Source organism: Melozone crissalis, unplaced genomic scaffold, assembly GCF_028551555.1.
Source record: "Melozone crissalis strain CALT ecotype California unplaced genomic scaffold, PUWL_Pcris_2 ptg000033l_1, whole genome shotgun sequence".
NCBI lineage: Eukaryota > Metazoa > Chordata > Aves > Passeriformes > Passerellidae > Melozone > Melozone crissalis.
In genome coordinates, this window is record NW_026535811.1 from 6580481 (window position 1) to 6602267 (window position 21787).

Here is a 21787-nt window from a genome sequence, read left to right on the forward strand (position 1 = left end):
AATACAGAAATAAACATTAATTTAATAAACAAACCCTGCTGGGAGCTGGTGCTTCTCTGCCCTGCTGAGCAGCCTCACAGGAGGCACAGTGTCCTAAAGCTGTCAGTGCTGCACCTGCACAGCTCCTTGGCTTTAGGATGGGCAAACAGAAACCTCACTGGGGTTCAGAGGTCATGGCAAAGCCAAACGCTGATTAGTCTGTCCAATTATCAGGCCAAAGGAAGAATTCGCAAGCAGTATTGGAAGAACACTCCCTTACCCCTTTCGAGCAGCTCCGTGCAGCACAGGGAGGATTCTGCCGGGCCGGCCGGGTCTGTTCCCGCGGGTGCGGCTGCAGTTCCAGGCACGGCCGGCGCAGGGCTCGGCCCGTGCTGGCAGCGCTGCTCCTGCGGTGTCACCGTCCCCAGGGGGCCGTGGGGGCAGCCTGGTACTGCAGTGCTGGAGGCAAGCAGAACGATGCCACATGGCTGCAAGTTAGAGCTGAACCAGGAAAATTTACACAAACTGGGATTAATCCAACCCTGGAATCAATTTCAGGCTTCAAACAGGACCTTACTCCCATGGTTTGCCTCACTGCTCTAACTGTAAAGACATTTGGAATATTCAGCATTTATTCCTCTTCCTCCTACTCTGCCTGCATCACTTAATCACTCCTTTTCCCTTAAAAGATCCTTTACTATCCTCTTACCTCCTCAACAGGACAAAGGACAGGAATTGACTTCAGTGTGGAAAGACAGGACAAGCTGTAACTAACGGTTATAGATTACATCTAGAACACAGTTCCACATTTCACCCTCCTTGTTTCTGGCCAGTTCAGATGTGCTGCCTTCAGAACAGCTCAGGGAAGCAGCACATTCCACATGTTTGAGTCATGCCCTCGCTGCTGAAACCATATACCTGCTAGGAAGGGAGCGTGCAGCCTTCCAAATTACCAAATTCAAAACTGTTCCAAACTTTTACAATGAAAAAAATTCAAAAGTCAGTAACAGAAATGTAACGGCCTCAGCTCCCTTGGCTCTGGAAACAGGGCAAATAAGGCTGTGCCTCCTCTGACAGTCCCTGCAATGAGTCTCCTGGGATTGGTCCCTTTGAAAAGGGCAGGAAAACTTACACTGGGAGCTTTTTTTGCTCTTCGAGCCTTGCGCAGCATGACTCATAACAGAAGCCGTTCTTAAAATGGAAAGAAACGCAGCAGCAATTAGTGTTTAGAAATTCCAAATTCCTCCTTGCGAGAAATGACGCTCACTTTTAAAATTTCAAAGATTTATTAAACCTTAACAAAAACACAACAAATGACTGAAAAAGGAAAAATTACAGCGCTGAGAGTTTCCGTGACCAGCAGCCACGTGCTCTCCTGCAAAATGGATGTTCTGCATGTTCTGCCTGTTTTACTCTCAGCCCCTCCCAGAGTTTTGTCAGTCAGTCCTTCTCTGAGGAGGAGCTGTGAGGTGCTGTTATTACGGTTCCTTCTCCCGGCCCTGCAGGATGGAAGCACATCCCAAAGGAGCAGGCAGGGGGGCAGCACAAGAGCCGGGAAGGGCCCTCGGGACACCGTGCTCATCCCCCAGTGCCTAAAGCAAGCCCAGGACCCACCCTGGCACGCCCTCCCTCAACCTCTGCTTCCATGGGGACAGCCACCGTGTCCTGTGTGCCACAGCTGTGTGCATTGGCAACCTGGTGACAGTCTCAGCCATGAAAGCAGTGACAGCTGATACATTCTCCTCCCTCAGGCCACTCCCAAAGATCCATTTAGGAATTACTCTTTGCAGTACCTTGTTTTGGAGTATCCTGTTCAAGGCTAAAGACTGGTCACTGCTTTTGAGCAGGTAAAGTTCTCATTAAATTGGGTTTCTTGTATTTCCTGTGACAAACTGGTAAATTGGGTAACAGTTCCATCACTGTAGGACCAAGACAGAGGGGCTGGAACCTGATGTTCCACAAGGAAACCCACAGCTCAACCAAAGCAGGTTTGGTTTATTTGAATGGCTTCATTCAATATTCTACAAAGGTAACAAACTGCAGCATGGGGCACAGTCATAGGAGAAGGGTTCAGTGCAAAACACAACTAACTATGGCCAGGGAAGCCCAAAGTTTCAATTAATTTTATTTTTTTTATTTTTATTTTTTTACAGTGTACATTGTTAAATAATGTAAAGAAAACGCTTGTAATTCAGAAACAGATTTTATGTGGAAAAAGATACTCAAAGTGTAATATTAAACAAAATAATTTAACAGTTCAGTAGCATTAGTTTATTCCTCTAGACTTCAGTTATTCATCCACAGGAGGAGAGGGAGGGAGAGAAAAAAAATCAATGGTAAATAAAAACCAGTTCTTGCATAACATTAAGTGAAAAAACGACCTCAAACTTATTAGATCAAATTTAAATAACCATGTGCTGCATCCAGCTGACCAGTTCCTCTGCCACGAGTGTTGCCCTTGTCTCATCACTGCCTCAGCTCTGTCCCGGTCCTGCTTCCCTGGGTGTGCTCAGGAGCCTCCCCTGCATCCATGCTCTCAGGGGTTCCTGCCTGGCCTCAGCCCCGGGCCCGCTGCTCTCCTGCTCCCCCCGGAGCCTGCCCTGTCCCCCAGAGCCTGTGCCCGCCCTGCTGCTGAACAGGGGACAGGGACTGAGAGCATCCCGCACGTTTCTTTGTGAAAACAAAAGCATGAGAACAGCTGCAGACACAAAACCTCCCCACTAAAGCCCCAGCAGGGAACAGAGATTAAAACAAACACGGACAAGTGACAGCCCTGTGATGCAGCAGCCTCCAGGACACCGGTGACATCCTGCCAAGCGCCAGGAAGCCACACCCTCATCCATCACAGCTTCTCGCAGCACTACATAAACACTGGCTGGTATTATTTTGACTTTGAAGAGGAAACCAGTATTTCTTAAACGCAAAAAGGGAGAATGACCAAAGCAGAAGATACAGTACAGGTACTAAGAGGTGACAAGTGACAGACAGTGACAGTCCTGGTACCAGCTTGAAATTTGTTAAGAGTGAACAAAATTGTAAATCCTCCAAGTAAGACAGAGGAAACTTCTTGATGCCGGCTGCTTCAAGTACATCCATTGCCGGCAATGGACGTTGCACCAGGACAGTCTGTTCCTGGCTTAAATGAATTTTACCAAAAAAAAAGGTAAGAAAAGCAATCCCAGCAGACAAGCCCAAGCCAACGAGCAATGGCACCTCTCCCTCAAGTCACATCCTGACCAAACACCTTTTCCACTTCACAGCTGGAGTCAAACTGCATCTTAAGTTGGGCCTTTCCCAAAGATACACGTTCTCCCCATCCTCTCTCCGCTCCTGACCCAGCCCTCCTGCCTCCAGAGCCAATACTGGTTAAGTCTCGTTGTAGCCTCACCTGCATCCCTCCGTCCCAGCCCACCTGGCCCCTGTCACCCCTCACCTTCAGCTCTGCCCACCTGGATCAGTGTTCCCCCACACAGAACTGCTCGGCCCGCGGCCTCGGTGACCTCCCTTCCTGGCGCGCTCCTGCTCCAACGTCCCGGGCGCTGGGCACGCACACCCTGCCCTCACTGCCCTCTGCCCGCCTGGGCGCTGCTGGGAACACGACGCTAAACTGCAGAAGCAAGAGAAGTCCAAGGCACTAAAATATCCAGCAAGCATACTGGGAGAACAGACAAGTATTCAAGTACATTAATTTATACAATTTTACATTCACATTTATTTATCTAATACAATGAAAATACAAAGGAAAAAGTTAAAGTGTCTCCAATAAGTATAAGGATATAGCTAGCTTTTTTTCCCATTTTTTCTTTTTAACTTTTTTAACCCTCTATATTCCACTCATTTTTAAACTACTGTTGTCCAACAACATTTATATAATCACAGTGTTTCCACATCAAAACTGATGGTAAGTACATGTCCGCAGGGAACTTTAAAATTTTTTTTTAACAATTTAAATTGCTCTAATGCTGCAGTCAAAGCTGTTAATATCTTACTTAAAGCAGTAATGACCTATCAAGCACGGGCTGCACCACAAGTCCATTCGTGTGCCCCATCATTTCAGAGCCAGATACTATTGACTGGGGAGAGGGAGAGGAGGGGAATTTGGACAGCTTTTTCTGGATCTTGGTTCTTCAGGAAGAGGCGAGAAGCATGCTAAAGCCTCATGCTAGGGTTCAGCTCTCTCACCTCCACACGTGTGGATTCAGCCTCCAACCAGAAATATTTAACAGCAAGACCGTATGGACTGAGCCCCTGGCTTCTGCTCCCAGCCCTCGTGGCACACGAGAGCAGCCCCCCTCGGTGGAAAGCACTGTCCCATCACAAGGATGCCGATCATCCTCCTCCCCCTTCCAAGTGCGTGGGGAAACTCCCGCTACAGAGAGTCGACAGCAATGGTTGGAAAAGAGAAATTCATTCCCAGTCTGGCAAGCTACCAGTTCATTGCAGCACTAGTAGTGATACAGGGCCCCATCTCCCTCCCCATGTCCTGTCCCGAGGTGTAGCCAGCAGGGTCTCTGGGCACGGCTAAGTGGTCCGCAGGTTGGAGCCTGGAGGGTTGCTGACAGACTTTTGCAAGCTGCTGATGTTGAAGCTTTGCAAAGATGTGGCCCCCACGGGCTGGAACTGGCCGAGCTGCGGCGGCGCCGGCGCCCCCGGCCCGCTCCAGGGCGGGGGGAAGGACGCTGCCGGGTAACCGTACTGCTGCGGGGGGCACATGGCCTTGCTGAAGGGACCTAAAGAGGTAGCTGATGCTGCAGGGATGGGTGTAGCACCCAGGGAAGATGTCATAGAGATACAGAGCTGACCTGGTGCCGAGAACTTCCTTGCCATTCCAGGGCCCTGAAAGGTAATCCAACAACCAAGAGAACTTTAACTGTGGAACTTTGAAAACCACCAGTCCACCCCTTGGTCTACAATGGGTATTCACAGGGCAGGTCATGACCCTCCCCTTGAGATTTCCCCTTCCCTTCCAGAGCAGGCAGTACACCCTCCACGAGAAGAGCCAGCCAGCAGTGGCTATTATTAGTCCTAGTTGGCTTGAAGTGGAGAAGGCAATGATTTTTTTGATGTCATTTTGGGTAAGAGCGCATGCGGCCGCAAATAGCGTGGATAGGGCCCCTAGGCAGAGGCACAGGGTTAGGGCAGTTCGGTTGTTGCTAATAAGGCTGTTGCTGCTGTCCCAGCTGTGTTTGAAACCCCAGGGAGACAGAAGGACCCCCAGCACAGCCCTCAGGGTCCCAGCTCACCTCGTAGTTGCTGTGCCCTTTGCCAACTTTCTTGCCAGAGAGGTTCATGGCGTCGCGAGCCCAGTTGTCCACCAGCTTGTGCAGGTCGTCGGTGAAGGTGCCCTTGCGGCTGGAGGCGATGGCCGTGGGCTGGCTCTGGGGAGCCTGGCTGTTCACTGCAGCCCCCACCGTGTTGGTGCTGCTGGTCCCTACAAACACAAACACGGCCATCACACCGGGCTCGGCGCTGGCCTGCCTCTAGTGCATTCAGCAGCCGTGGTAATGGCACACCAGGAGTTAAAATGCCATGCAAATTAATTCTGAGCTGCAATTCCAGGACACACTGAAGTGGGAACTGCAAGGACTCCTACAGGAATTTTCTCAGAGTGTTTCACAGATGGGTTTACTTTGCAAGAAGGGCTGCAAGTGGTCATCCTAAGAGGGGAGTGGCAGCAGCCTACAGGTGTTTGTAGGAGAAAAAGGACATTAGATTTCAGCACTGAGTGATGGTACAGGCACGTCGCTCTCTCATCCTACACCTTTAACCAGCAGCAACCACTACTGGTACAGTTCCATCTTGGAGGACAATGCTGGATGCTGAATAAGCAGCATCACCAGCTGCTCTGTAGCAAATTATCTTCACTTTGTAAAATGAAAAATTCACCCAATTTACCCAAAAATAAAAAGAATAAAAAAGCCAAATAGCAACTGTTGTTTCCCACAGCTGCCATACTTATGTTCTTGAGGATAACCAAATGGGACTGTCTTCATCCACCAAACAGCCAGGATCTGCAGGGAAGTTCTGCACTGCATTAAATTTTGCTTTTTGCCTCTAAAAGCATTTTTTTGCCATTATGTTCAGATTTCCTAAGTCAGAAGAATAAGCATTTGAGATCCAAACAACTAACACAGCTTAAAGAAGGCAGAAGTGAGGGTATTCCTCAGACAAGCTGACAGGTTTCTCTTTTCACTGCAAGAACACAAAACCCCTTCATGTAAATGCCAGGTTTCAGTTCTGCTAGAAAGCTTGCTGCTGAACATTATCCTGTGGGGGGGAACCAACCTAGAAGGTTTGTTTTGGATAGCCTTCCTATGCCACTCTTACTTATAAACAAGGAACTGCACTCCAATCTAGGTTTTTAAAAGCAGATCTCATAACGTGAAGCAAAGAAGTGGTGTATTACCTAGGATCCTAAATTCCCAGCAGTACTGCAAAGTCTCCTCATTCACAGCTGTGCAAGTGCCAGTTAATCACTACAGCAGACCCAGCAACAAAATCAGCAGGGCTAAAGACAGCACTGCTTGCCAACACTCACCCTCACCTATTCCTCAAGTCCCTCAAATATTTCTACTTGCTCCCTGAGGAGACTGCACCTGGGAAATCCATGAAAACCTGAGTTTATGGCAGATATTTCTGAAGGGAAGCCATTGAGAGGTGGATCACAGAAATGCCAGCAATGAGCATCACATCTCCACTGCAAAGGCCCAATGACAGAATCCCTGTCTCTTGCCTGGCAGTTCCTTCATCTGTCCCACTTTCCCTGGCCATCAGCCACATTCCTTGCCACCACTGTATCAAAGAAAGAACTGGTTCCAAAGCCCTGCAGGAATGTTTCGTACTGAGGAGTGGATTAGGAAGGTGACATACTTACTATGCAGGACAAATAAAGTGTTACTGCCTCTAGTAGTGCTGAGGAGGGAAGGACACTGATCCCACCAGCTCCAGCTCAAGCATGGAAGTGGCTCCTGGGCTGGTGCCCACAGGAGTTGTTAGTGGGGGCAGACATGCAAGAACACAGGGCAAGGGAGGAGAAAGGCTCCCTGAGCAGGGAGTGAGAGGAGCAGGGACACACTGGGTGCTGCAAGGAAAGTGCTGTGAAATAACAAGAACCTCAGGCATGCATCGTGTGGGAAGGGCTCTGGATACAATCATTTAATAAGAACAATGATGTGAAAGGTAAAGTTAAACACAAATGAGGCAAAAGCAAGGAAGAGGTTACCTGTGGGAGGGGGAACACTGCCAAAACCAGTTATAACCACATTCCACCATGAGGTGCATGCAGGAATTGACACACTTGCTCTCATCCTCTTCAGGATGGCCAGCATCCACTTGTGCCATTTCACATTTCCACTTTAATCACTAGGGACTCTGGATCCTGGACCTACACCAGAGTTTCCTCAGGTTACAGAAGGGGGAGAGTCAATCAAGGCACAGGCTACAGCACATTCAGCTGAAGAGATGAAAGATCCCTTAGGGGAATTCAAGAGTTTTCCAAAGAACTAGATGGGTTCAAGATGACAAAGGCTGCCAGAGCTTTGTCTCCCAGAGTGGCTTTGTCAGAGAGCTCCCATCTCAGGTCAAAGACATAGCAGCCTACAGCATGAGAGCTGAGCTCTCACCTAAGGTCCATTTAAAACTGACTTGTCAGGAATTTTACATTTGAGCTCTGACACCCTCAGTGCCTGCAGAAAGTGCCATCCAGAAGAGGCTGAAAAGCAAGTGCTTCAACTTGTGGCATTCATGGAAACAACCCCCACATTCCTGCTCGGTCACAGCAGCCATCCCCAGTTCTGCTCTGACATGAGGCATCTCAAGTGAAACAGGCTCTCTCTCTCTCCAGCCCACTACCTATAATTCTTCATTCTGCTCTTGGATTTTTTCCCCATAAACCACAGTCAAATGACACCTTTAAAACAGTCTTAAATGACATGTGCACACACAGGCTTTTCTGAACATCTCTTGCTTTGGGAGACACACTGGAGATCTCTGATGGCTTTCTCTGAGCCTTTTAAAACACTGGAGGAGTGTCTGCAATTGGATCCATCACTGAGGTGATCAGCCTCATCAAATCCCAAACCAAGCAGCTGCTCTGAGTACAGCTCCAGCAGGTTACAATGAGCAACTGACCCTGATGTCACTGTCACCAGTGAGAGCAGAGCTCCACAGGGAAGGGGAGGCTCTGCCTGCCTCCACCTGGCTGCAAGGGCAGCACCAGCCTAGCCAATATTCTAAGGACAGAGCACACATTAGAGGGCATAACACAGACAGACAGATGCTGTGCTGGAGACAGAGTCAGGGACATAAGGCTTCAGTGACCAGGAAAAGCTGATGAATAGATTTACAATCAGGAATTGGAGATAACAGAAATAAGATAATTACTACAGAGCTGGTTGCAAGGACAGACTTTTTTCACCATCTTCCCTGAAGCACAAAGAGAGAGTAATTTGTTAAAGATAAGAGAAACAGTGAGAAATGTTTAGTATCAGGAAACATTACAAAAAGCTTGGTGAGAAACAGAGGACACAGCACAGCAGGGCTTTAACAGTCACTACTGGGACATTCCAGACAAACCCAAAGACTCGTCTGACAGTTTAATCACAAAGAGAAGAGGCCCAGCCTCCTACATTTATTCTTCATAATTCTCAAACCACTGTGAAGAATGTCAGGAGACACTGAGGTCACAACTGTTATCAAACAAACAGTCACAACTGTGGCTGTTATCACAGAAGGAAAAGCAAGGACATCTTCCATTTTTGCCAGGACGTAGGAAGCATTTTACAACTATCAAATTTCAACCAGTAACAGATTTATTTGATAAGTCAAGTGCTTTTAGTTTGTCACCCTCTTTTCTCAGATGTGTGAAAACAGTTCAGGCACTCCCTGCCAAGCTGTACCACTCTGTTTCTCCAGCTGCACAGTTAAAAGCATCAATCACTGCACTGTTTCCTCAACAGCACTGATTCCAAGCCAGTACCTTCTCCAGCTGTCACTCTCCACAGCAGCAACAGCACCCCAAGGACAGGGCTCCAGGAAGCAAGCAGCCTGCAGCCAGCCAGGGGCCAGGCCAAGCTGAGCCATGCCAAGCACTACCTGCTTTTACAGGACAGCTACAACACCCTTTTCAAAAGGAATCTGTTTCCCTTAGCATCAGTCCCAGAAGCACGAGACACACATGCCAAAGGACTCTTGTAGCCAGATGAGAGCCAATTTACAGCAAGCCTAGGCCTTGGAAGTAAATTATACTCTCATATATTCAGCTCAATGTCAATTCTAGAAACAGACTGGCTGTTCTTCATGTTCCCTTCCCCCAAAAAAGAATTCTAAGTTAGCTTTGGTAAGAATTTAACTTCTTCCAAGAAATGAACGTTAAATCTGGATAGTGCAGATGTCAGTGCACATCTGCACGTTAATATACACAGCAAAAACATTTAAAGTTGCTAAATTTGAAAAATTAAATCATTTTATTGCTTAGATCCCAAATCCAGCAAAGTGGGTTAGAGTTAATGAAAACCTGAACAGCCAGGAAGAGGTTTTCCCTTTTCTTTCTCAGAGGATGGGGCTGTTCATTGCAGCTGTCTCTGCAGAAGGGCAGGCCCAGCTCCCACACACAGCCCTGCCAAGCACAGCAAGACACAGGATGCAGATGTGTGGTACTGCCATGCAGTGCAGCAGCCAGGGGGCTCCTGACAGCACCCCAAACTTCCTCACACCGAGTCATTCCAGAGGGTGGGAAACAAAGGTAGGACATTTAAAGGGTCCAGCATAGGAGACATTGCAGCACTGCCAATAAAAAGCATCACACCAGCAGCCTTGGCTCAAGCATATTGTTATTTCAGCCACATCAGAAGTTTGAGGCTCTCTTTTAAGTCTGGCCTAATCTAAGTACAAATGAGAGGATTCTGAAAAGAGCTGCAAGCTAGCTTGTGAGGGCTGACAGGATGTCTGGAAATATCTATTTACCCATTTTTAATGCTACTTGTTTTACATTTAATTTATCTCCAACTCACAGGAAAAACTTCTAAATCTGAGCCCATTAGTAGGTAAGGTTCTTTTGAGTTTTCCTGGAATTATTCTCTAATTATTTTTAAACCCCTCTAACACTTGGATCTTCAGCCAGCCATCTGTTAATGAACACAAGTCATCACTGCAAGCTGCCTACAGGTGGCATCAAAGCTCTGCACTGCCACCAGCTTTGGGGACACACATCCAACTTGTGCTGCAAGCACACTGCCAGGAGGGCAACACTCCTCCCACACTGCTGAACTGTCCAGCTAAGGGATAACCTGGAAAACAAATCTTCCTCCATCTTCCACTACAAAGATTATCCCCCCTACAAGTCTCACATCATCTAATTTTGCTGAAGCAAAATTACCAATGGGGCTTGCTAAGTCTCCCCAGTTTGTGTCATTTCACTGACCTGTCCTGAAAGTTTCCTCTCAAGTTTAGAGAAAATCAGTGCTTGCTAGAGTGAGTTTAACAGCAGAGAACACCAAATATGAGAACCCAAACTTCCAAAGGTGTGCTAAGAGCAGCTGAGCTGAGCCATGGGATGGGAGGGAATACAAGGTGGCAGATGAGGATGGGCTGCATGAAACAGATCCAAGCAGCAGAAACAAAAACCAAAAAGACAAAACAAAAACCAGACAAGGAAGGAGTAAAGGTGTTACACACAAAGAGCCAAGCAGGGCGTACTCAGAAATCGGGTCCTCCTGCCACCAGGCTTGAAGGTCACTCTCTCAGATGCACAGTTAAACTTCGCACAGCCTGTGAGAAAACAAGAACAGGGAGAACAGAGAAAGGAGAGGAGAGGAGACACAACACCACTACAAGATGTTAGCAACTTGAAGTTGGAAGGATGAAATGCAATCACGACACACAAGAATCAGTCTCAAAGTGCAGACCAAGGAGTACAGAGACAATATACGGAGTGAACAGACTCCCTCCAGCACCTCCAGACACGAGGCCAGGGTTGCACTGCTACTCTCCAGGACATAACCCAACTCTAAGCTTGCAATCTATAGCAAAGCCAAATCCTGGCAAAAGTACCCAGTTTTTAAATGGTACTGCACAACTCTGGATGCAGGGAGATGATTCAAGTAGCTCCAAAATGCCTGAAACAGTTCCTAATAAAAACGTCTATAGAAAATTCTTCCTTAAAGTCTGTTTCCATTTTCTGTATGCACTTCTTCAGTTTCAGCAAGAACACACATTAGAATCGATGTATTCAAACTGTCTATGGCAAAGCTTTTCAAAAAGATGTGCAGAGGGGAAAAAAACCTACAATAGCTAAGTTCAGGTAAGTAAAGGAATCATCCCCTAATGACAAGAAAAAAAAGCCCTCCTTTACTGAATAAATCAGAGCTGTGCCTGAGAAATTATCTGATAACATACTAATAACAAGCTACCCACTACCTGAGAAACCTGACTACATGACCAATTTACTACTCCCACCATTTCATCCTCCTACACTGACTCTTCTTTCCAGGATAATTCACAATTAAAGAACATGAGCCTTTTTTTTACATTTGACTGTTAAAAACTCCACTGACAGCAACAGCCAAACCAGCTAGGAAGTCTAAAAGGACCATGACTCTGAGTCTTTGGAAACTTCCAATCATTTCAGTTATCTGTTAACTTCAAACCTGTCCTGCCCCTTCCTTGGTCTGATTTCCAACCCCCCAGTCTCATTGGTCTCTGAGCCAACACCTTTCCCAGGTCAGCAGAATTGGCTGCTGCCACCACCCCACTGCCCTCCCTTGTGCTGTCCTTGGGCTTTCAGACCTTCAACCACCTCACACTTCACCTGAGTGAGAAGCTACAAACCCACTTGCAAACAACATCCTTATCAGCCTGCAACACAAGCTGGGGACCCCAGAGCCACTTTACTCCAGGTATTAAAAATCAAGTGTCCTAAAGTCTACAATTAATTTCCACTGCTAATGACACCAATTGCAATCGGAGTCTTACCTTGGCCTGGCGCCGAGAGGCTCGGTACCGAGAGGGCACCGTCACTGGTGAAGGCAGAGTAGAGATTTTCACTGGAAGGTGAAGGTTTCAGGGGCTGTAACAAATGGTTCTGCCCAGTCTCTGGCACACTGCCAGGAGGATGAAGGGTCTGCTGAGGGGGCAAGACTGATGGTGCGCTTTGAGCTGACAGGTTGCCTAGAGGAAAAAGGAAGGCAAAAAGTTTTGGTTTGCATATATTTTCGAACCTGATCAAGAATGACAACCCAGGCAAGAGAAGGAGAAGCAGGGGGAGAGAACTACTTCAGTTCCTGAGAAAGCAGTAAGACCAGAAAAATCCCTCAGTTTTAAGACAACTCTGTTGTGTTTTATGTGCTCACAGAGCTTCTCTATCACATAGCAAAACAGAAATGAGCAGGGTGAGTGGATACAGAAATCTCAGCATGACGTGGAATTACCAAAGTGAATACGCAAGAAGCAGTATCAAATATTTCTGCTGGCACTGCTGCTCCTCCAACACTGCTCCTGCTACAGGACTGGAGAATCTCCAATTACCCAGAGAGTATCTGTCACCCACATCACCCAATCAGTAAACAGAACTAGTTCCTGAGTTCTGTTTATCTGAAAAATGGTCTTAGTAAGAAAGGAAGCCTTGACAATTGAAACTGATTCTCCATTTGCAAGTACAACAAATCTTCATTCCATGAAAAACACCACTATTTTAACTCACATCCACTGTAAGTTTCTGCAGTGTAAGGACACCAGTAATATCATGCTTAAGTGGTACTAAATTAGAAAAAAAAGTCTCTGCAGATGACCAAAGAGATCAGACCCATTCTGCAAAACCAGTTTCAGGAGGGAACAAGCACAGTTTATCTTTAAAAAACAAACTTTTCTGCCATACTGTAAATTTACAGTTTTCTTCCTAGTCAGAGCCCAATGACTAATATGTAAAAAACACAAACCACAACTTTATAACTGCTCTTTCGGTGGACTGAAAAAGTCCCAAGCAAGACTACTAAACAACAAAAGTGATTTCAAAAATGATAAAAGAAATTCAGGGAGGAACTGGTACACAGACACACACGCATTCTCCTCAAAAGAAAAGACAAAGCTAGAGAGACAGAACGAGAATGAGAGATGGTACTTGGTCTGTTTTATCTGCTGACAATATTGAAGGCAGCCTCACCTGATAGCTGAGGGCTTTTATGTCCCTGGGAGCTGCTTCGACTGGACTTGCTGCCTTTTCCTTTCGTCGGGCGTCTCCTCCTTCCTGACAGGGGTGCAGCTGGGGGAATAATGACTGCAGGTGGAGCCTTGCCCAGCTTCACATAGAGTGACTCAATCTCCTGCTTCTGGCGGCTCTGCAGCTCCTGGATCTCTTTAAGGTGCCTAACAAGTTACAAAACAGTGGGATTTACAGGAATTCTATGTATACACAGAGCTGCAAACAATTCCTCCCCTCCAATCAAGCCTGAGCTGCTTCTTTGGTCAAAGTCTCAAATATTTAAGAAATAAGTAAATAAATCTTTTCCACTAAATAATAACCACAGAACACTTGCCATTTTCCAGTGTGCTCTAGCCCTGGCTAGAATTCCAAAATTATGTTCCCAACATTGCAATCACAAAACCAGAATAAACAGAAGTACAAAAAAAGCATTCAAATGCTACAGGAATAGCTAGATTACTCATTTTCTCAAACATATGGCCTCGGAGACTTCTACACTAGTATTGCCTTACAATTTGTTTCAGAGCAGTTGCATACACAGGATTTAAAACTGCCAGCTACTGTAAGAAATAGTACAACTTTCAGTATAAATAAATTAGTAGGTCACATTGCTTCACTTCTAAATTCTTCTTCTGAGCCAACAAGGTCTCTTCAGGAAAAGAACCATTAGAAATGCCAGAAATGCAGAGACTTGAGTGTCATTTTCAAGCAACACTACATTTTTCCCACTAACTCCAGTGATATGCAGATCTTTCTTAGATCTACAGTCTTATCCATAGTGCAGCTGGCAATCTACATACAATAAGGTTACAAGGTAGAAAATTCAGCCCAACAAACAAGTGGGCTCTTTGGTTATAATTGTATACTGCTTTCCCACTAAAGAACCTTGCTTCCCACATAAATGCTGACAATGGCTCCTGACACTTAGCAAAGGTTGAGGGAAGTACAGGTGAAATTCATATTAATGCTGCTGCTTCTATTCCATACACAGCCACCCAAAGGAAAAGTCTTACTTCCATCCAACCATTACAACCACCCAAAGGAAAACCACCCTTACTTCTCCCGCAGCCGACGGAGTTCCAACTTCAAGTCTTCATCTTCAATATCCGACTCATTGTCACTGCTCATGTAGGAAGAGTTGAAGGAGTTGCTAAGGCTCTGAACAGGGAGGCTGATCTTTGATCCCAGGTGCTGGACAGAGTCTGGGCTCCCTGAGCCATCATCCAAATCCTTAGCCATGCCACTGAGGAAAGCGACCTCGGGATCAGAGGATGGACCATTCATTTGTGGGGACTGCCTCGACTCCAACTCTTTCTTCGGAGCTGCAGCTGAAGAAGCAACTTGTTCCAAGCCCACAGAGAGAGGAAGAGTCACAGGCTCTTTCTCAGCACAGCTGACCTCATCCCGAGCCTTGGACACGGAGAAGCGCCCCACTTGATCCGTGGCCGCGGTCACCTGGAAGCGCCCGACCTTGGTGGCCTGAGCAGCGTCTGCCAGCGCGGGAGCTGCCCCAGGAACGCCATCCACCACATCCAAGGGGGTGGCAGCCACAGCCCCGCTCTTCCCCGCCTGCTTCACCAGCGTGCTCTCTGGGCTACTGCCAGAAAGGCTTGAGGAATCACTGGAGGTGGTTTCAAATTGCACTGGCTTCGTGTCAGGCTTGTCACCCTCTTTTAGCACATCATCCACTGCCACCGAGACCTATAATAGAAATACAATCATGCAGACTTCCTTCGTTTTTCCTTAACGTGATGCTTTTATTTCCCTTAATGGTAAGATGCATCTGAGAGGGGAAAATAACTCATTTCCTAGGTATGCCACAAAGCAAGCCACTGCTTCCCACCAGGCAAAACACTGCCACACAAAGCAGCACTTCTTGTAATCTGGAGGATTAGCTCCAAGAAACAGCAGCCTCAGATGGGGCCTCCTTCACCAGCAGGACAGAATACAGTGAACATCCCAGCCCTGATAGTGAAAGAGCAGCCCAACATTAAAGACCAAGGCCAACACCTGATGAAACCCCATGTTCACAGCTCCAGGCCTGCACAGACTGTGCAATCTCTGCCCTGAATGCAAACAGCATCTGCAGACCTGCTTTCACAATCTCTACGAGGACAGCCAAGTGCTGCACATGGCACACTGAGCTGGCACTGCCAGGAAGCACCCAAAGAGGCTGCACCAAGAGCCAAGTGAGTTTAGCAGCTGGTACCTGAAACCGCCCCATCTTCAGCACACTGGCTCCTCCTGCAGCCCCCACAGCACTGCTGTCTCCATCACCTGCTGCCAAAGCTGAGGAAAACGAAAATGGGATTAAAACAACAATGAGCAACAAATTATTTCAACTCCAACCATTTCTTTTTATGTACTTCAAATTCAACTAGCTGTTAACTCCAAAGAGGCTTCTAGACTCAAAGCACCATATTAAAATGTTAATTATTAATGTTAAGTCAAAGTATTTTTCTACAAAGCTTCCCTGCACAGTGTATTTGGCAAAACTACACTTTTAGGCAACAAAAAAAAGCACACTCATTTCAGAGATGTGAAATAGACAACTAACAAAAATAGAGTTTTATGAAAGAAAAAACTTATTCTGATTCAATACTCAGAGTGACTACCTAAATTTCACAACACTGGGGACAACTTATTCATCAAAAAGAAGAAATGCTATAAACCACATTTACTCAAAGCAGTCTATCTGAAGCTCTCCAAGTTGGACTTTTAGGTGTCAGCTCCTAATTTTGTTGCTCTGTGCACTGGCAGTGTAAAGTTAAAAAGCTGAGAAATAACATTCTATTTTTAAATCAGTTCTATTGGACAGCTTGCTCTGTTTATTAAGCAACTTCCCAGTGTGTTTACCTTTACCTTCTAAATTTAAAAGACAAAACCCAACTAATTCTATAGCAGACTAATGCATTCTACATTATAGTTCACCAATGTCCCAAAATTAGAGTATATAATTTATTTTCCTTCACAGTTTTATTGGCTTCTGAAGGTTTGTTATTCAGCTTCAGAAGCCCACACATGTTAAACAGTGTTTACTAGACAGCTCAAGAAAAAATTTTAGCACCATATTAACAGCTTCTTTTAAAAATAGAGTATTTCAAAAATTAAAACAAATAGATGAATAATGATAGGAAAATCTCAGATTATTTTTCAAGTGTTTGGATTCCCCCCCAGTAAGTCAATCCATACAGATTTGAAAGTCATTGATCATCCAGACTGTAACTGGTGATCATCCAGCCAACCTTCAGTTTTTCTAAAGAAGAAAGAAGTCTGGGTTTCTTACTACCTTTCTTAAATTTTTAGTAGTTTAACCTTGGCTTCTCTGTTGAAACAGAAATGAAACACCTTTAGGGTTAAGGGAGAGGTATCCTACATGTAGAACACAGTGTAATGACACAAAATGGGTCCTACTGCTGCTGCCAGGAACATAACATATGACAGAAAACAGTTCCTTCAAGTCCTGATGCTGTACCATAGCAGCAGAGTGGAGATTCTTTGTGACCTTTAATTTAGCACTTTGGACAGCTTTAACTCCTAAATGAGTCACTACAATACACAAGTATTTATCATCCCCCCTCCTCATGGCCTACAGGGGAAAATTTCAGTCTGGCTACTAAAAACTAATAAATGCCCTCAAGGAGCTGCCATTCCATGACTGAGTAGAAAAGGCTGTAACTTTCCAAGTGGTTACTCTGCTCCATTTTGATTTCTATCTCCATGCTGAGAAATCACCTAAAGTAATCATGGCTGTCTTACCATCCTTCAGACTCTGTGTTGCTGTGGACACCAGCCCAGTAATCACTGTTGATGCTACTGAGGGCACAGACTGCAGGTTCAAGGAGGAAAAGAAAATAAATTAAAATACTTAGCAGTTTCACTGAATGCCAACAAATCCAATATACTGCATATTACATAATTTTTTTGCTTCCAACAAACTATGACACGTGAAAAGACAAATGCAAGACAAGAGATTTTACAGGCCTTATAACCCTGAGGCTGTGAGCAGACCACTCCTTGGCCTGTGCAGAAATAATGCATAAATAACCACTTGTATTGTCAGTCATTGTCTGCATTCAGTATCCAAAGCTCTTTAACAGAGGCTTTTAAAATGTCATATCCACACTTGAAACAGCCCTCCCAAATTAAGACTGACATATCACATATTGCTTTTTAGTTCTCTTTCCCTTTATTCCAGAGTCACATCCATTTCTAGTTTGGTGACATCATCAGGAAAGTTGGAATAACAACTAATACCAAAAAACAGCCTCAGGAAATTACATAATCTATTGCAATATACAGACTTTCCCGATTTTGGTTGACTCAGTCCCACAAACTGGAAGATGACTCTGAATTTTTATTTTTAAAGGTCTAAATACTGGTGTAGTGATATTAAAGGCAGTGACCTAAGAGTATGACTTGGGAAAAACACTGAGGTTTTCCAAGACTACTAAACTGCCAACATTGCAAACATACACAGGCAGGAGCAGATGTCACTGGCACGGTCTCTGGACTAAGGGTTCTTCTCAGCTGAGCATCCAGATCTTCCAGTGGCTGTTGGGACTGAGAAAGAAGAGAGTAAAACAATGTCCCAGCTCAGGAAAAACAATAGCATTGTTAAGAAACAGATATATTCAATACTAAAATTTAAAGCACTCAGTACAGCTTCCATATTTCTGTCTAGCTTCCCTCCTACACATTTAGATTTAATGTGTATAGCATGGTAAGTCTGGAAGTAACTCATGCAACATACTTGTTTAAAAACAACAGAACATGAAAATTAACTGGAGCTTAAAAAAAAAACCAAAAAAAAACCTCTACAATACCACTCAAAACCAATGAACGAAGAAAAAACCCTCAAGTTCCCTCAGAGAGGCTATATAGATGGATTGACTTGAAAAGGATGGAGAGGGGCAGAATCTCTCAAGTATGCTTATTACTTAGATTTCAGCTATTTCAGTTAGAATACAAGATGTTTTTCAAACTTGGCCAGTTGGACTGGGGAAAGGAAGAGAAGAATATTTTACCTAAAAATATCTTGAAGATAAAAAAAGTCCCAAAGTCTCAAAATGACTAAATTAGGGCCATGCCCATAAGATACACTGAAAGAAGAATGTATTGTCAGATACTATTAAGCTGCAATTCTGACTCTACAGAACAGAAATTTTCATCCACACTTGAACATCATTAATCTTTCCCAAGTACAAAAAGAAAAGCTGTATCTGTTTTTAAAACTGAAGCAGGGATCATGACAACATAAAAATAATACTACTTTCCACTGAAAGTTGAGGTACATAATAGCATAAAGATGCTTTCAAAAAGTTGCCAGGATAACATTCTTCCTGACATGTGGATTTCAAAACAAAACCAAAAACCCTAGGAACAACAAAGCCTGTATCAATTCCATTGTACAAAAAAAAAGCAGAAGATTTTGTAAGATTTTTTTGTAAAAAGCTTTTGTATGTATGACTCCATTCAGAAATCCAACTGCTTAATGACAAGTGAGGTAATTTAATCCAACACTGTAAAATAGAGGGGATATGTCACCTGAAATACTAAAAAATTCTCATCACTTATGCTCTCAAGAAGATATTTGCTTCAAGTAAACAAATGGCCACCAGAATGATCAGGAAATAAAGATTTCCTTATGGAATAAGGGGACCAAAATGAAGCTTGAGAGATTAATCTAAATACACTTCAAAAAGCAATTAAGGAAGAAACAGAACAGGTATTTAAGAGTATAGAACAGACTGTTCAAAACTGGTCTTGAGATGACGTGTATTCTGTCTGCAAATTACAAGTGTGCTACTAAGGAAAGGGGAAAAGTTGTGTAATCACCTACTAGTGACAGAAGCAGCCCAGAAGGCAAGCCTGTCTACTTTAAGACAGGCCAGTAATTTTCCAGATAGTATTATGTGATAGCAGCAAATGCTCTCAACAGTCAATTAGATTTGATTCAGTTGGTTTCCTCCAATTTTGTTTCACTCCTAGACAATCCTTCTGAGTTCAAATGAGAAGTGAAATTCAGTAAGTTGTTTGGAAAGGACAAAAAGCAAGGATCTATATTTGTGACTCTTCCATGCTACAGATCCTGCCAGAAATACCTATGACAAACAGGAAGCAGCCTTTTGCAGTGGTACTGTGGCTTGAGTCATAGAAGTGGCTTACAAATGCTTTTGAGCTTAGGGGAAAATACTACTAATATACTGAGTTTCCAGCAATGAAAAGGACTATGAACTCCATAGGACTGATTTTAACTAGCTGTCTCCTGATCCATCTGATACCTGACCATGGGAAGAGTGCAGGTAACAATTATCACCAAATTGTTGTAACCTTCTCTTCAGTAAAACCATTGTTCAGAAAGAACTGACTAAAAAAGAAAAAACAGCTTCTGCCTCTGAAGTCAAGGGGGAAAAAAAGCAGTTTTTTCTCGATCAGTTTGGAGAAAGAAGATGCCCATTTCCTTGCTAGTCACAGGGCAGGAATATGGCTTATGGCTCTAAGATCAAGATGTGAAAATGAGCTGCTTTTAGAAAATATTTCAGTTGAATAAGCCTTTTTCTTCCAATTTCAGATGCCATGTGCCTTAGTTGTACAAACCACACAAAATCACACACTGGGTCAGGCTGGAAGGGATCACAGTGGTCACCTGCTCCCACCTCCCCGCTCAAGCAGGGCCAGCCCAGAGCACATGGCACAGGATTGCATCCAGCTGGTTCCTGGCTACCTCCAAAAAAGGAGACTCCACACCCTCTCTGGACAAACTGTTCCAGTGCTTGGTCACCTGCACAGCAAAGAAGTTCTTCCTCATATTTAGGTGGAGCTTCTGTGCATCAGTTTCTGCCAACCGCCTCTTGTTATATTGCTTGGCACCACCACTTACACAGAAAATAGCTAACTGTTGTATACAAGGACAAAAGCTAAGCAGGGGAAGCCACTGCTGCATTTCAAGTCGTGTTTATGATAAAGAACTTCAAATACCTTTTGAAAATTTTAAAGCCTAGTGAAATCAGAATGCAGTAATAATCACAAAATAAACAAAACAAAAACAAACAAAAAAATCAAAACCAAAACAGCAATCATCAAAAGAAACAACTAAACCCCAAAATCTCATGAGGAATTCACAAAGGCAATTTTACATTTTCATAAACATCTCATGGCAATGTAGAGTTTTTCATATTATTTTGCTACTATACTCTTTTCAAGAAGAAAACAGGTTCAAGTTTTATGCACACACTGCACTGCATTATATTTTTTTAAAAAAAACATTTCAAGTTCAGATTAATACACTAAAACCCCTAAGCCTGATTAGGCACCGGGTACAGCACCCCAAAGGGCGAGAACCACAGAATGGTTTGGGATGGAAAGGACTTTAAAAACCATCCAGTTCCAATGCCCTGCCATGGGCAGGGACACCTTCCACTAGACCAGGTCACTCACACCCAGTGCTGAAGCCACTCAGGCTACTGCTACAGCTACACAAAAGAGGTTACTCAGTCAAAAGAGAAGAAAACCAAGAACATTAATAACATGCAATGGAGAGTTTAATTGAAACATGCTCTCTGAAGGGAAAAGAAGCAGATAGAATCTGCCAAGTTGTGTAGCACCTGAGTTAGTGAAGGTCCTGGCAAAGGAGGCAGCTGCTCACTGGATGGAGTGCCAGCCGGGAGGTCAGAACCTACTGGGAGCACCTATGGACAACGGAGAGGAAACGCGCGTCCGTCAGACATGGAACAACAGCAGCATCAGGTACCAGCTACAGTCACTCATGGCATACAACAGGAGCCTTAACCTATTTTTTGTAAAGAATTCCTTCCTGGACAGTTAGCATAGAGTCTTCAGGGACTTTTACAACCAAATTGGGGAAAGTTTGATGTGTTTTTATTTTATAATCCAGATTATCCCTGAGCAGCCACAATTTCCAGTTTAAACAAGCTGTAGTATCCAGAAACAAAGTATCTTGGGGATATTATTTTCAACTCTGGAAGAAATGCTAAAATAATTAATCCAAGAAGCTTAATTGCTAAAATGGTGCAAGAAATTCTAAAATGGTGTACTCAGTGTCCTTACAATAACTCTATGTTAACTGTCCATTAGAAACTGCAAGCTGCATGCTTCCAGCAAATTGTTCCAAGCAACTTGACTTGAGAACAGGAACTGTCAGTGCCTGAGGATGCCTCCACTTGTTGAGAAACAGATTTGTAGAGCTCTCACACCCATGTTTTGATCCATCACTTCTTTTTGAGCCTGAAAGGTGTTGATGACCCACAGAAGGTGATTAGGCCATGCAACTGGGTAGGGGGAAGTATCCAGGTTATGCAGAGGAGGTTAGAGAGAGGTTAGAAGGAGGCATCAAAGCCTCCTCACCAGGTCAGACAGCACATTCCAGTTAGTCATTTCCATTGTTAGGGAAGTGGCAAGTTCTAGGAATTAGGCAACCCATTGCACAATTTGCAATTCTTACTCTCAGCTGTCATTTTGAGGTTTGACAGTGCCCATGAAGTCTGAGCACACACACAGCCCATGAGTTACAGCACAGTGCCCTGTATGGCTGTGAGCTCTGCAGGACAGGGGCACAGGCCACAGCCTGCTCCAGAGCCAGCTCTGGCCTGC

The 21787-nt window shown here is 44.7% G+C and overlaps 1 protein-coding gene across 12 annotated transcripts in view; it reads right to left on the reverse strand.

Annotated features, from left to right (window-relative positions):
- Window positions 1-2018: 2018 nt before the first annotated feature.
- The window catches only part of WNK1 (WNK lysine deficient protein kinase 1), a 97599-nt gene continuing 77830 nt past the window's right edge, over window positions 2019-21787 (reverse strand). The window contains exons 22-32 of one of the 12 annotated variants that reach the window (XM_054281934.1): window positions 20782-20865; window positions 17651-17737; window positions 16934-17003; window positions 15384-15463; window positions 14232-14875; window positions 13136-13338; window positions 11950-12144; window positions 10654-10746; window positions 8362-8403; window positions 5223-5410; window positions 2019-4815 (exon numbers count right to left, since the gene is read on the reverse strand). In XM_054281934.1, coding sequence (XP_054137909.1) covers window positions 4501-4815; window positions 5223-5410; window positions 8362-8403; window positions 10654-10746; window positions 11950-12144; window positions 13136-13338; window positions 14232-14875; window positions 15384-15463; window positions 16934-17003; window positions 17651-17737; window positions 20782-20865 — 2001 coding nt within the window. In that variant the 3' untranslated portion in view covers window positions 2019-4500. The remainder of the gene's footprint in view (window positions 4816-5222; window positions 5411-8361; window positions 8404-10653; window positions 10747-11949; window positions 12145-13135; window positions 13339-14231; window positions 14876-15383; window positions 15464-16933; window positions 17004-17650; window positions 17738-20781; window positions 20866-21787) is intronic. The other 11 variants (XM_054281928.1, XM_054281927.1, XM_054281936.1 and 8 more) reach the window with 11 other exon arrangements.